This window comes from Toxorhynchites rutilus, chromosome 1, assembly GCF_029784135.1.
Source record: "Toxorhynchites rutilus septentrionalis strain SRP chromosome 1, ASM2978413v1, whole genome shotgun sequence".
In the NCBI taxonomy this organism is placed as follows: domain Eukaryota; kingdom Metazoa; phylum Arthropoda; class Insecta; order Diptera; family Culicidae; genus Toxorhynchites; species Toxorhynchites rutilus.
In genome coordinates, this window is record NC_073744.1 from 22,980,848 (window position 1) to 22,995,133 (window position 14,286).

General features: G+C 41.1%; 3 protein-coding genes across 5 annotated transcripts; 2 read left to right on the forward strand and 1 right to left on the reverse strand.

The window, feature by feature from the left end:
• Nucleotides 1–1,032: 1,032 nt before the first annotated feature.
• LOC129779394 (zinc finger protein 664-like) lies at nucleotides 1,033–3,695 on the reverse strand. 2 transcript variants are annotated; one of them, XM_055786840.1, is made up of 13 exons: nucleotides 3,482–3,695; nucleotides 3,037–3,275; nucleotides 2,902–2,985; nucleotides 2,760–2,861; nucleotides 2,622–2,705; nucleotides 2,483–2,566; nucleotides 2,342–2,425; nucleotides 2,202–2,285; nucleotides 2,062–2,145; nucleotides 1,920–2,003; nucleotides 1,780–1,863; nucleotides 1,467–1,550; nucleotides 1,033–1,410 (listed from the first exon to the last, which is right to left on the reverse strand). In XM_055786840.1, the coding sequence occupies exons 1-13, from the start codon at nucleotides 3,502–3,504 to the stop codon at nucleotides 1,262–1,264; spliced, it is 1,269 nt and encodes a 422-aa protein (XP_055642815.1). In that variant the 5' UTR covers nucleotides 3,505–3,695; the 3' UTR covers nucleotides 1,033–1,261. The 2 variants fall into 2 exon arrangements, with proteins under 2 accessions (XP_055642815.1, XP_055642824.1); XM_055786849.1 differs by having other exon boundaries at nucleotides 1,035–1,410; nucleotides 2,760–2,843; nucleotides 3,482–3,692.
• Nucleotides 3,696–5,909: 2,214 nt separating this feature from the next.
• On the forward strand, nucleotides 5,910–10,345 carry LOC129779925 (uncharacterized). The gene is made up of 2 exons (XM_055787705.1): nucleotides 5,910–5,933; nucleotides 9,500–10,345. The coding sequence occupies exons 1-2, from the start codon at nucleotides 5,910–5,912 to the stop codon at nucleotides 10,343–10,345; spliced, it is 870 nt and encodes a 289-aa protein (XP_055643680.1).
• On the forward strand, nucleotides 9,261–14,286 carry LOC129762375 (uncharacterized protein K02A2.6-like). Of its 2 annotated transcripts, none has more exons than XM_055760600.1 (2): nucleotides 9,261–13,928; nucleotides 13,980–14,286. In XM_055760600.1, the coding sequence occupies exon 1, from the start codon at nucleotides 10,560–10,562 to the stop codon at nucleotides 12,759–12,761; it is 2,202 nt and encodes a 733-aa protein (XP_055616575.1). In that variant the 5' UTR covers nucleotides 9,261–10,559; the 3' UTR covers nucleotides 12,762–13,928; nucleotides 13,980–14,286. The 2 variants fall into 2 exon arrangements, with proteins under 2 accessions (XP_055616575.1, XP_055616576.1); XM_055760601.1 differs by having other exon boundaries at nucleotides 9,261–13,922.

Consider the following 14,286-nt stretch of genomic DNA (forward strand, 5'->3'; position numbering starts at 1 on the left):
CTTCGTGGGGGAAGTAAAACACGAAGTGCCCTGCCAGTCGTTGCCATCCAGGGTATGATAGGTCTCGTCGTCCATCACCACTGTCACTTCGCAATTCGCCGGGAAAAATTATTTGCCCATCTTATTCAGCCGCTGCCGCTGCGTCATTGCCTGCAGCTTCGAGACCAGTGGACGGGACTTTCTGACATGGATGTCCATGTTCGCCAGGTTTTGTTTGATCGATTCTCTTCATCTACATTCTCTTTCATTGATAACGCACCGGTAAAAGCATTTTCTGATGTTTTCGATGATAAGGAGTGTGAAAGGGAGCCTCGTTTATCAAACTACATGGCAAAACCGGAGCAAAATCTGTCTGAAGCCGTGGTTTTCGAAAAAGAATGTCGATAAAGAGAATCTATCAAAGAAGATAGACTCTTTTGACATGTTGCTCTAGACTTCATTCTAGAAAAGGAGTCCTTGTTCAAAATAGTTTCAATTGCGCTGCACTCCACTAACGACTGATATGTTGACGCTTCTCAAGTAAATCCAGAAAAATAGGCAATGTCACCAGGCGGATCAAAAGTAACCTTCTAAAAGGCGGTTCTAGTTGAAAAAATAAGGTAAGTCGGAAGCCCTTACAGCTACTTCCAACATCTCGGGTAGTTTAAAGCCCGCTGGGTATGACTCAGTGGAAGCATATTATCTCAAACTCTGAACCACGGGTTCGCTGAGGGTAGATCAGGTTCCGAACCACCAGGTAGTATTAAGTTCGTCTGACACGACACAATGGAGGCGTATCCTCTCATTGCCTGAACCACGGATCGTTCCGATTGTACTGCTGGTAATGTGGGTGATAATTGAACCACAATGAGCAACCAGTCACTAGCAGAACACCAGAGGTATGCATGCATCCTCGATCGCATACTATTCTACGGGAATGATGTGGTGCATGGAAGGGACTTTCGAATTTTACTGAAAGAGCAAAACAGCAAAAGCAATACTTCCAATTGAAGATGGAGGAGGAGGAGATATTGAATTAAAGATATTTTCAACTCTGGGAGTTCATTCGTCTCTAATTAAAGATGACGTATATTACTGATACATAACTGCTTTACATCCCAATTAACGCACGCCCTATTAAAAATAAGTCTGATTGAAGGAAGTCCAGTTGGTGAATGACTGCACGTATAATACTTCACCCTGATTTGCCTATAATATAGGCAAATATTCATCCTATGGACTTACTTCATTTTTCAACTGTCTTCAACGACAAATGGATTCTTCAGCATTCAGTTATCTCTTCCTTCACGACAACCTGTGATTCCTGCCCCAGGCCGTCTGTACCTTCATCATGTGTAAGCAGGTGTTTTCTTAGGGTTGTAGAGCGTGTGAACGTTCTGAGACAATGTGGACATGAATAGGGACGTTCACCTGCAATGTAGTTATCCTGTTGAATTACTCATTAAAATGGAACTAGATTTACTAACGCGTGTGAGTTCGAATGTGTCGCTTGAGGGTGTTAGAATCCGTAAATGCTTTCGAACAATGAGCACAAGGATAGGGACGTTCACCTGCAATAAATTTCGATCGATTCGATATATTTCGAACGACTTGATTAAATTCCATTCTGTATTCCGTTCGAGTTGTTTTTGCATTTCGTTTGATCTGTTTCTCTCAGAAAATTATAGGAGCAAAACGTTCGAAATAGGTGAAGCGAAATTATAGCTCGAACGAAACAACGATTTCGAACGTAGTGGAAATCCGTCGGAATACAGAATAGGGCTGAATATATTAACCAACCCGTATGAGTTCGAATGTGCTTTTTGAGTGCTGAAGGGTCCTTGAACGCGTTCGGACAATGTGGACAAGAATAGGGACGTTCACCTGCAAAGGAAATACTCTGCTGAAAGGTTCATTCTAGTGAAACATTTTAAGCCAACCCGTGTGAGTTCGAATGTGTAGTTTGAGCGTTGAAGAATCTACAAACGCTTTCGGACAATGCGGACAAGAATACGGACGTTCACCTGCAAGGAAAAGACTACTGAATTGATCATTATTGAAAAAAAAACATTGTTTACTAACCCGTATGGGTTCCAATGTGCTTCCGGAGTGCTGAAGGATTCTTAAACGCCTTCAGACATCGCAAACAAGAATAGGGACGTTCACCTGTAAAAGAATGGCCCTGCTGAATGGTTTATTACACTAAACCATTATTTACCAACCCGTATGAGTTCGAATGTGCTGTATAAGCGCTGAATGTTGGTTAAATGCCTTCGTACAATGTGAACAAGAATAAGGGCGTTCATCTGCAAATGAAAGATCCTGCTAAACGGTTAATTAGAGGAAAACATTCTTTGCCAACCTGTATGAGTACGAATGTGCTGTTTGAGTGCTGAATGTTGCTTAAACGCCTTCGTACAATGTGGGCAATCATAGGGACGTTCACCTGCAAAGAAATGATTCTGCTGAATAGTCTATTAAACATATCGTTTCTTCACCCAACCCGTATGAGATCGAACGTGTACTTGAAGCTCTGAAAGACTTTTAAACGCGTTCGGACAATGTGGACAAGAATGCGGACGTTCACCTGCAAATGAATAACATGATTTTACATAAAATTATAGTGAAAAAAAGATCATTACCAGTATGAGATAACATATGTAGTTTGAGCGTTGTGTGACGCTTGTATGCCTTAGAACAAAGTAGACAAGAATAGGACCGCCCGTCTGCAAAAGAATAGTCCTGCTGAATAGTTCATTGTAGTAAACACTTTTACCAACCCCTATGAATTCGCATGTGAAGTTGGAATGATGAAGAATCCTTGAACGTTTTTGGACAATGAGAACATGAATAAGGTCGTTCTTCTGCAAAGGAATGTGATACTACTGAATGGTTTACTAATTACAACTTTTTTCAACCAACCCGTATGAGTTCGAAAGTGCAGTTTGAGTCCCAATTTTGTGCGAAATGTTTTTACACACTTTTCACATGTGAGCGGTTTCATTCCTGAAATAGATGTCAGTCAATCAGTTACACAAAATAGCACCATATTCTCACCCAAGGGCAACCGTCTGGGTTCTTTCATCAATCCTTCATCTGCGAAGTCTTCGTTACATGTCGGATTGTGGTTTCCTTCCTCCGTTTCACCGGTGGAGAATATTTCATTTTTTTCTCCCTTTTCGGCTTCCTGCTCAATTGACCCAAAGTCCGCTGCTTCAAAAAGATTATCATTATCCGATAGTTCGTGGTCATCAATCATCAACTCTGGCTCCATTTTGATGTCTGTCAGTTCGGCGCTAGGCAAATGAGATGTCTTTCATGAGAAACGATTGAATCGCAGAAACTTAAGGAGTGCACACAAAGCCTCGGAAAAAGAAATGAATTGATAATTCCATTTTTCCAATTTGATAGAATAGAATCCAAGTAAGTCGTGTCGCCCCATTCGAAAGTCAGGCGCGGCTTGCAATGGTGTGGTTTTTGAAGATTTTCTCAATAAACTTACAGGTAGTTGCTAACAAACGCCATCTCACTCCTTCAGCGAAATCTTGTTTATTCAAATTTATTCGAAGCATACAGCTGTCCTAATATTTACACTTCCTCTATATTTCTGGAGTAAACAAAACAAGCTATTTTGTGTTTAATTAATGTGTTATTTTTCTCGAACTGCGTTAATTTGAGTTTTAGCCAAAAACAAGTAAATAAACCAGGGATGCCAAAAGACTTTCTCAACTATCTTCAGAACGGGTTGACAAAAGGTCATCATATTGTGCGTCTATTCCCTAATAAGGGTGCTCATACACTGTTTGACCGAAGCCAAATATTTGACTCTTTTTGACAGATAAAATTTGGTCAACGTGTACTGATCAAATATATTCTACGCAAAACACGGCAAGCAAATATTCAATTATTGGATGCCTAAAATATTTTTTTCAGTCTGTTCTTCGAATCTGTCGGTACATGGTTAGGTTACCTTGAATATTTCAGTTGATTTTTTCCATGTTCGGTGTTTGATATTGTTTACTACTGTTGAAAATTGAAGAGTGGCAAACAAAATAGTGTTTGTACAGATATCAAATCAAACCTTATCTGTCAAAAAATAACAAATATTTGACCTCCGGGCAAACAGTGTACGGCCACCTTAACTGGACACGACGGTTATGCTTCCTTTACAATGCAGGCTTTTAATCGCATGCGAAATACTCACTCGCGATATTTTTCAATGCAGCTCTTTACAATGCTTAGCGATATCGCACGATAATTTGTCATAATCTGTCTGTCAAACCTGCATCCCTCTAATCATACGGTCATTATTTGTTATGGACAAGATCGTACAATCGTTGGAGGAACAAAATCATATCGCTAGAAATGTGAATGGAAGTATAAAACTCCAAATAATTAATAATTGAAAAACTAACGAATTCAATCAAATATTAACAAAAATGTGTAAAAATAATTATGATTATGCAGCAATACGCTTGCAATAAGTGATCGATTCAGCTCTCACTTTATGAAGCGTTTCATATGTACAGAGCTGAACATTTCTTTCGAAATATCGTTCCACCCATCAAGCATATTTTGTTCCACCTGTCTGATGTATATAGTGTCTCCTATCAAAACAACGCGATTTTCGCAGCCAAAGCTTGGAGAGCTCTATCTTTTTTCGCACTGTCATGGGTGATTTCACGCTTTGCTCTGATTGGTTGACGAGTAAAAATCGCGATTGAAGGAAAAAAATCGCGCTAATTGTGGATGATTGTAAATCCGGCATTAGGCAAGGCGCAAATTGAGAAGCGTATAGCGCTCGTAAACGAACACGAGACTACCAACACGACTCATACGTGCCACAAACGTAGCGTGGTGGAGCGCATATTCAGTCGCAGTTTGGTGTAAATAACATGCCACTCGCATACAACGTCTGATTCACACAGATTTGCGCGATATATTTATTTACTAACACAATCACCCGACCGGTACGACCAGCACGAGAAACTGTGGTTCAGCCACAGCGTCACGTGAGTCGTGTCTCACGAGCGCTCCACACTCTCGCGTCATCTGGCCAATTTGCGCCATTCTATCTGTTTTCATTAGTCACAAAAACAGGCGCTATATCGCGGCAGGTTACTCGCGCTATACGCATCTCAATTCGCGCCTGGCCTTAGAAATAGCCTTATTAGTTTGCGAGTATTTTCGTGAATTTTAAAGATTGCATGGAAAATTCAATTCTTGTAAACGGGTCAATATCATTACAAAAAAAAAAATTTTGTTTGTACAGCTACTACTTCCTGGGATTATCACGATCACAATTAAATACAAGCTGCAAGAAGAACAACTCAACCATTGGTTCCTGGATCATGGATTATGAACGAGAAGAAATAAAACCTTTCAGAAAACGGCAGAGAACTTTTCGGAAGTTAGATGTAGACAAACGAATATGTTTGATAATCCTGTTCCTGAATAATCTTATCTTTTATCTTGACGAAACTCTTCAACAGTACGCCCTGCTGTTTAGGGTCTCAGTAAGCCCATCCTCAATATTTCAAATATCATATGGACATCGCAATGTTATTAATTCAACCAATGGATCCCATTAAATTCAACTCTTGTTTCTTTGACAATGTTGTCTTTGCAAATAAAGAGATCATGCTCAACCAAAAATACGGAATTATAGAACAGAAGTTAATGTTTAGAGAAATTTTTCACGAAAACCAAGTGCCTCTGGGCAGGCTGGCAAAGTAGAGAGTATTGGAAACAGAGGGCACATTTACGTTTTTCTATTACTGTTCTTACCGGCTTACAATTCAATTTATTCATGCTTTATTTTTAGTTTGTTTTTTTGATATTTGAAATAAAGTTGAAGGGGTGATCAGTGAGGTTTCTCCATGAATTTAATCACCCCTCGTAAAAAGCGACGATTCAAATAGGAAGTTGAAATGACCTCAGAATCCAATAGTCAAGTAAGTTCACAATAACAAAAAATTTAAAAAAATAACTTCATTATCGAACAATGTTTATTCGGATTTATACTATGCCATAATACGAACAAAAAATTCGTAGCAATATTATATTGGCGATCTAACGCTAAACTTAAACGATCGGTGAGACATCTGGATTTTGTTTTTGAACTAAGAAAATGATGCAAAGGTAACCTAAAACTCGAAAACAAATCGCGTATATTTTACTTCCGGGCTTTCCAAGGTAGTTCTCACATGCAGGAATCGTGCATTTTTCTACTTGTGTTTGATTGTGCTCTCAAATTTCTTCAATTCAACCATTGTCAATATTTTTATAGTTTTCACTACTGAAAGAGGTAAATAAATAACATGTTATATATAAAATTGCGCAAAATTAAATTTCTTCCAAACTCATTGCAATCAAATAATCTTTTATGATTATAACATTGTAATTTATGGAAAAAACCACAAACCTTCCATAAGCTCACATGCAAAATTTAAAACCATTATCACTTTCACAGCAGCGCCGCCTAGGTGTAGATTTGTACGTTAGATCGCCAATCTTGCAACGGTTTGAAAAAATATATAGAAGAATGAATATATGAAAATGCTGATACAGTAAGTTACCTCTAATTCGACATTTAGCTAAGAGCATCCGCACCGGTGGGTTTGCTATAAGCGTTGGTAATTTGACAACTTTAAGGTGAAGGTGGAAGCTAGCCACAAATGACTGCCACAATTGCGCTCATTTCTTCCATCACCCTCCCTTGCCCCTCTCCCGAAAATCAATAATTTTGCGAAACAGTGTGGAGAAAATGAACGTTTTCGCACACATCCCATCAAGTAATATCAACCACCTCTGATCGATTACTCACAAGATATTAAATTTTCATCTGCTGTCGCACTGTATAGTGAAAAACGTCGGAAAACTCGAGCTAGTGCTCTGAAAGTTAAATTTTCATTTTGTAATTTTCAGCAATGGTTTTGTTTGTATTGGTGAAAGCATCGTTATTTCCCCAACACAGACATCATAACCAAGGTGTCTGAGGAATTTTACATTGCAAAATCATACAAGTCGGGGGCATTTTTATTCCGACTGGAATGTGTTTGCCTAACACAGACTTCAAAACCAAGATGTCTGGAAAAATCGGCTTTGCAAATAAATGCAAACTGCGAGTACTTTTGTTCTCGCTTGCCTTTGTGCAAACTAGAATATGTTTCCTTAACACGGTCTGCTAAACTTAGGGACCTGGGAAAATCGTACAGACATTAGAGGCGAATGAACTTTCAGGTTTAAATCCTCTATAGTATAAAAAGTAGAAGTTGAAGTTGTTGATTCATGCAAGCCGGATGTACTTCTACACCCGCATGTTTTTTTTGCACTCCGAAAAGTGTTTTCCTAACACGGATTACAAGAACGGGTACGAACATAACGCTTTGGCTCGGTTATTCAGGATTCCATTGAAGGAGATGCCTTCATATCTTCTGCTCCCTGAAATGATTGCTAAGCTTCGGTAGTCCCACGTCAACCTTGTGGTTATATTATAGATATAACCCACCCATTTTTATATTTACAATTGTTCATCGTATGTTACTTAAAATTTATCAAACTTAAAAGTTTCGAAGATTATCTATGACTTTGGTCAAACCGCGTGTTGAAACCATCGTAAATATACAAAACTCCAACTTTCTTACCATATACTGACGACATTCAATGGCTGAAATGAATCTAAATTGAAATAAAATGAATAATCACCACCGAATCTTGCTTTTCAGTGCGTAAAATAAACAAACACCTTCACTTTTGTGGTTCTGAGCTCTAATGTAGATGTCGCATGAGCTGATTCAGCTTTGCGTAAATTCGTCAATTGGTGATCTAACGTACAAATCTACACCTAGGCGGAGCTGCGGTGAAAATGATGATGGTTTTAAATTTTGCAATGAGAGCTTATGGAAGGTTTGTAGTTCTTTCCATAAATCACAATGTTACAGTCATGAACGATTATTTGATTGCGATGAGTTAATTTGATTCTGCGCAATTTTATATATAACATGTTATTTTCTTACCTTTTTCAGTAGTGAAAACTGTATAAGCATTGACAATAATTGTTAAAAAAAAAGGAAATTCGAGAGCACAATTGACGATCTAACGCAAAACGTAAACGATCGGTGAGACATCTGGATTCTGTTTTTGAACTAAGAAAATTATGACAAGGCAACCTAAAATTGAAAAACAAATCACGTATGTTTTACTTCCGGACTTTACAAGGTAGTTCTCACATGCAAGAACCATTCATTTTTCTACTTGTTTTTGATGGTGCTCTCGAATTTCCGTCTTTGATTCAACCATTGTTAATTCTTATACAATTTTCACTACTGAAAAGATAAGAAAATAACATGTTATATATAAAATTGCGCAGTAAATTTCTTCCAAACCCATCGCAGTCAAATAATCTTTTATGATTATAACATTGTAATTTATGGAAAGAAAAACAAATCTTCCATAAACTCACATAGCAAAATTTAAAACCATCATCACTTTCACCGCAGCGCCGCCTAGGTGTAGATTTGTACGTTAGATCGCCAATTCGATTCTCTCAAGTTGCGTTGTAAGTAGGTCAAATGTCTTAATCATCACACTGAGGGAAATAACTAGTTAGACTAATATTCCTCATTTGCTAGAAAGCCATTTGAAATCAAAAAAGTGTTCATCCCACCTGAAAATCAATGATTATCTTTTACAATGTCGTCAACGCGAATTGAGCTTCGTTTACGATATTAGGGGAGCATCAAAGATAATGATTGATTTTCAGGAAAAAAAACTGCAGCGGCCATACTTTTTTCTTCTCTGGGTTTGGATCGATTAATCGACGAAAATTATTCGTTCGCTTCGATTATTGGTTGTGCAGTATTCGTTCGATGAATAATCGATTTCTTTAGGAAGTATTCGATTAATCGAACGATTATCGGGGATCACTAGCTGCATCGATTGTCAAGCATCAAAGATAAACCCAAGACGGGTCTATGGTACTAGGTGAGGCCGTTTCGTCACTAAGTTGGTTAGGGGAGCGGTATATGAAAACATTACGGAAGAAAGCAGAAGGGGAATTATTTGCTTGTAGCGTGAAAGAGACAGACTGATCACGAGCGAGCTTCGGCACTAGTGTATTGTGTTTTGATTACAAACAAAGCCCAGTAGACTTCCAAGATGGCTGAAGAGTGGTTTTAGCAAGTTGGCCCACCTTAGAATATACTTCTACGCGCCTTGGATAAACCCAAGGTGCATATAAATATATATACACCAGGTGAAGCAATCTTGTGAAATGTACTTTCAACCATATTGGAATTGCTGTCGGTATTGTTTACAAACAGTTCTGGTGAAAATCTCTATTTAACGCTGTTCCATAGAAACCACATTAGACGATCATCATAGAAGCCCATGAATAATCAAGCTGGTTGACAGAATAATTTTCACTATTAAGTATTGTTCCAACCTCCGAAGAATACAGACATACTATCAAACAAGTCTTTCCATTTTCTGGAGTTTGTAACAATTTTTGGCGACGAAGATCGGCACCAAGTTCCATGAGCGGTACGTAAACAGTATCCTGCCAAAGCATCCCCGCGATTTCGGCCTGGACGACACGGTGAAGAAACTTAAGAAGCTTTTTGGCCGCCAAACCTCGCTGTTTAACGATCGCTACCGTTGTCTACAATATGTCAAGAACGAAACATACGATTTTTCAAGTTACGCTGCCTCTGTGAACAAGCACTGCGAAGCATTCCAGCTGACCAAGCTCACCGACGACCAATTCAAGGCACTACGTTTTGTTTGCGGTCTACAATCTCCCCGCGATGCAGACATCCGAACTCGATTGATCGGTAAGTTAGAAGCTGAAGAGCATGCTCCGCCAGCAGACAGCACGAAGCTCACACTGGAAAATCTCGTCAAGGAGTGCCATCGGTTTAACAATCTGAAGCAGGACACCAAGATGGTAGAGAAGCCCGTTCCGGAAAAATCCGTCGTCAACGCCGTTTCTACCAAGCCTGCTAAGAAGAAGCAACCGAAATCTCCGTGCTGGTTCTGCGGTGATTTACACTTTGTGAAGGAATGCCCCTATCAAGACCACAGCTGTAGGAAGTGCAAACGGAAGGGGCATAAAGAAGGTTACTGCTCATCCGTGGAATCAAAACCGAAGTCTGCAAAGAAATTCGAAAAAACCGAAATCCAAGGAATATGTGAAGTCCAAAGGAATTTCGGTGAAACGCATCGATCTCCAAGGGAAGAGGAAATACGTTACCGTCGGAATCAATGGCAACGATTCCGTTCTCCAGTTGGATTGCGCTTCCGATATCACGATCATTTCTACGCAAACCTGGAAGACGATAGGAAAACCAGCCATCAGCGAAACTGAAATCACCGCCATCAGCGCTTCCGGAAATATGATCGACATGACTGGTGAGTTCCTTGCTGAATTAACCATCCAAAGCGTGACGAAAGCAGGCATTGTCTACGTGTGATCAAGCCCCGATTTAGATGTCCTCGGAATTGAAACAATCGACCTATTCGATCTGTGGTCAATTCCATTCAGCTCGCTGGTTAATGCTATCCATCATAAACCGGAACTAATGCTATCCATCATAAACCGGAACACTGAGCAAAAGCTGCGTACGAAGTTTCCTGAAGTGTTCCAGAGTACACTAGGCCGGTGCTCCAAAGCGAAGGTTAAACTCTACCTGAAGCCCGACGTCCGTCCAGTGTACTGTCCAAAGAGGCCAGTTGCATATGCTGCCCTTCCAAAGGTGGATGCCGAACTTCAACGTCTTCAAGACAAGGGAATAATCTCACCAGTGAAGTTTTCCGACTGGGCAACCCCGATAGTCGTGGTCCGGAAGTCGGACAACGTTTCCGTCCGTATCTGCGGCGACTATTCTACAGGGTTGAACAACGCACTAGAATCAGATGCCCATCCGCTTCCGCATCCAGATGATGTTTTTGCTGATCTGGCTGGCTGCCGGTATTTCTCCCAACTCGATCTATCTGATGCGTACCTGCAAGTCGAGGTTGAGGAGGAATCTCAGAAGTATCTAACGATCAACACTCACCGTGGACTGTTCAAATACAACCGTCTGCCGCCTGGAATCAAGTCCGCTCCTGGTGCGTTCCAAAGGATTATCGATAGCATGGTCGCTGGTATTCCTGGAGTGAAACCGTATCTGGATGACATCATGATTGCCGGTAGGACAAAGGAAGAACACGATCGCAGCCTCCATGAAGTTCTGGAACGGATCAAGATGTACGGTTTTCATCTGAGGATCGAAAAATGTCGATTTGGCCTATCGCAAATCAAGTTTCTAGGTCATATAATCGACAAAGGCGGCTTACGACCTGATCCAGCGAAGACTACCGCAATTTCGCAGATGCCAGCTCCAATGAACGTATCACAGCTTCGATCGTATCTTGGAGCTATCAATTATTATGGGCGTTTCGTCAAGCAGATGAAGGAGCTGAGAGCACCCATGGACTACTTGCTGAAACAAAACGTCAATTGGGAATGGACTGCAAGCTGCCAGAAGTCATTCGACAAGTTCAAAACGCTGCTCACTTCCGACTTGTTGCTGACGCACTTCGACCCAAACAAGGAAATCATCGTAGCAGGTGATGCATCCAAAGACGGCTTGGGCGCTGTTATTATGCATCGCTTCCCGGATGGATCAGTGAAGGCAATTTCGCACATTTCAAGATCACTGACCCCTGCAGAGAAAAATTACGGTCAGATCGAGAAAGAAGCTTTGGCGCTGATTTTTGCTGTGACACGATTTCATAAAATGTTGTTCGGCCGGAAATTTACCTTGCAGACTGATCACCAACCACTTCTCAAGGTGTTCGGAAGCAAAAAAGGAATTCCGGTATACACGGCCAACCGACTTCAACGCTGGGCGCTTACGTTGATGCTGTACGATTTCGACATCCAGTTCGTGCGCACTGAAGAATTTGGACACGCGGACCTCCTTTCAAGACTGATGAAATGCCATGCAACAGCCGATGAAGAATATGTCATTGCTTCTGTACAAATGGAAGCCGATGTCAACGCCGTTCTCAGTGATTCTACTTCTAGTCTTCCCGTGACGTCTGAAATTATCGCTGCTGAAACATCAAGAGATCCTGTTCTCCAATCGGTGGTGTTCCATATCAATGAAGGATGGCCCAAGTATTCCAAGGAAATTGATGATCCAGTTGTTCAACAATTCTTCACTCGCCGAGACAGTCTGCAGATCGTTCAAGGTTGCATCATGTTCGGCGATAGAGTCGTTGTGCCAGACCGTTTTCGCAAACGCATTCTCCACCAACTGCATCGAGGCCATCCAGGAATGGAGCGGATGAAATCCCTAGCGAGGAGTTTCGTGTACTGGCCCAACATCGATGATGTCGTCGAAGACTACGTCCGCTGCTGTAGATCCTGTGCTGAAGCTGCTAAGTCACCACACAAGACGGACCTGGAGTCGTGGCCCATTCCATCGAAGCCGTGGGAACGAGTCCATATTGATTATGCTGGCCCAATCAATGGATACTACTACTTTCTGGTAATCGACGCATATTCAAAATGGCCAGAAATCTATCGCACTCGAAGCACAAGTACAACAAAGACACTGGAGATGCTAGACGAGATATTTGCAAGATACGGCAATCCCAAAACTCTCGTCTCGGATAATGGATCGCAATTTGTTAGCGCCAGATTCAAGCAATTCAAGCGCCCTACCATCCACAGTCTAATGGACAGGCTGAGCGCTTTGTGGACACACTCAAGAGAGGACTCAAGAAGTTACTAGAGGGAGGAAATCATCCAGCATCTTTCCGACATCTTCAAACTTTCCTTTCCGTTTATCGATCCACGCCCAATCGAAGTGCTCCTGATCATAAGTCTCCTGCAGAGCTTTTCCTTGGTAGACCCATCACTACTACTCTGGATCTGCTCAAACCCCGGAAGACACCGACACCAGCTGTAAACAGTAAGCAAAATAACCAGTTCAATCGACACCATGGCACCGTCAAGAGAGAGTTCTGCACTAATGATTTGGTGTATGCAGAGGTTCATCATCGCAATCAAGTCTCCTGGGTTCCTGGCAAGGTGATCGAGAAGAAAGGTTCCGTCATGTATGCTGTCCTCCTGGAATCCGGTCGTCTTATCCGTTCTCATACGAATCAGCTACGACAGCGTCATCTGGAATCCTCTAGTGATGCTACAGAGACAAGTTTGTCATGGACTATGCTGCTTGAGGAATTTGGTATGCAAGATTTGTGTACCCCATGCCCCAATGAAACTGCCGATCCTGATTTGGAAAAAGCTCAACAACCACCTGAAGTACCACCTCCTACCGAACCAACATTGGATCAAGAAGAGGTTCCAGTCCCTGAAGCCGTTGTTGAAGTCATTGAACCACAGTGCTCCAATCAACCCGTTCGTAACCGTAGGCTTCCAGCATGGCTTGCACCGTACGATCTCTTTTAAGGGGGAGATGATCCATAGAAACCACATTAGACGATCATCCTAGAAGCCCATGAATAATCAAGCTGGTTGACAGCATAATTTTCACTATTAAGTATTGTTCCAACCTCCGAAGAATACAGACATACTATCAAACAAGTCTTTCCATTTGCTGGAGTTAGTGATATAAAAGTGTCGAACAAGCGCGGATAGCGATGATTAGATCAAGCAGGCAATCAAGTAACTATTTTGACTCAGCCCAGTGGATCCGATAGTCAGCAACAACTGCAAACGACGAGAGTTGTTGCCAGTCGGAAGAACAAGAAAATCATCAGAGCCCTGCCGGCGGCTCTCTGCAATCTGCTACGACGCCTATTCGAACGATGCCTCATATGTTTGGTATCATTGAATTTCTCATCGGCTGCATCGGAACCGCTAGCTACGCGTGCGCAAAATGACAAATAGAAGATATGGATAGATGTATCAGAGAAAAAACAAGACTGCTGTGGAAGTATTACTTAATAAAAACATCCATGATCTCTAATTATTTTGTTCATTCCAGATCGTTTTTGATAGAAGAAAAAAGTCGATTCCTGTCAAACCACCTACTGAATATTTTTCACAAAGACATTGGCAGAGTGAGGTTCATGCCAAGAGTGGCCTTAGTCAAAAAAGCCAAGAACGCTGCTGGCCGTCTGTACATTTGTGGGACGAATGGGGAATTTTTTCCCTATTAGATAGTGAACGATATGTGACTAGGAGACGCTCGTCAAATACTGCAACTATTACGATACTCTTACTAAACAAAAAGAAACTTCGGAACGTTTTGTCAATATAATATATCGGTTTTTTTCTCTTCTAGATATCTA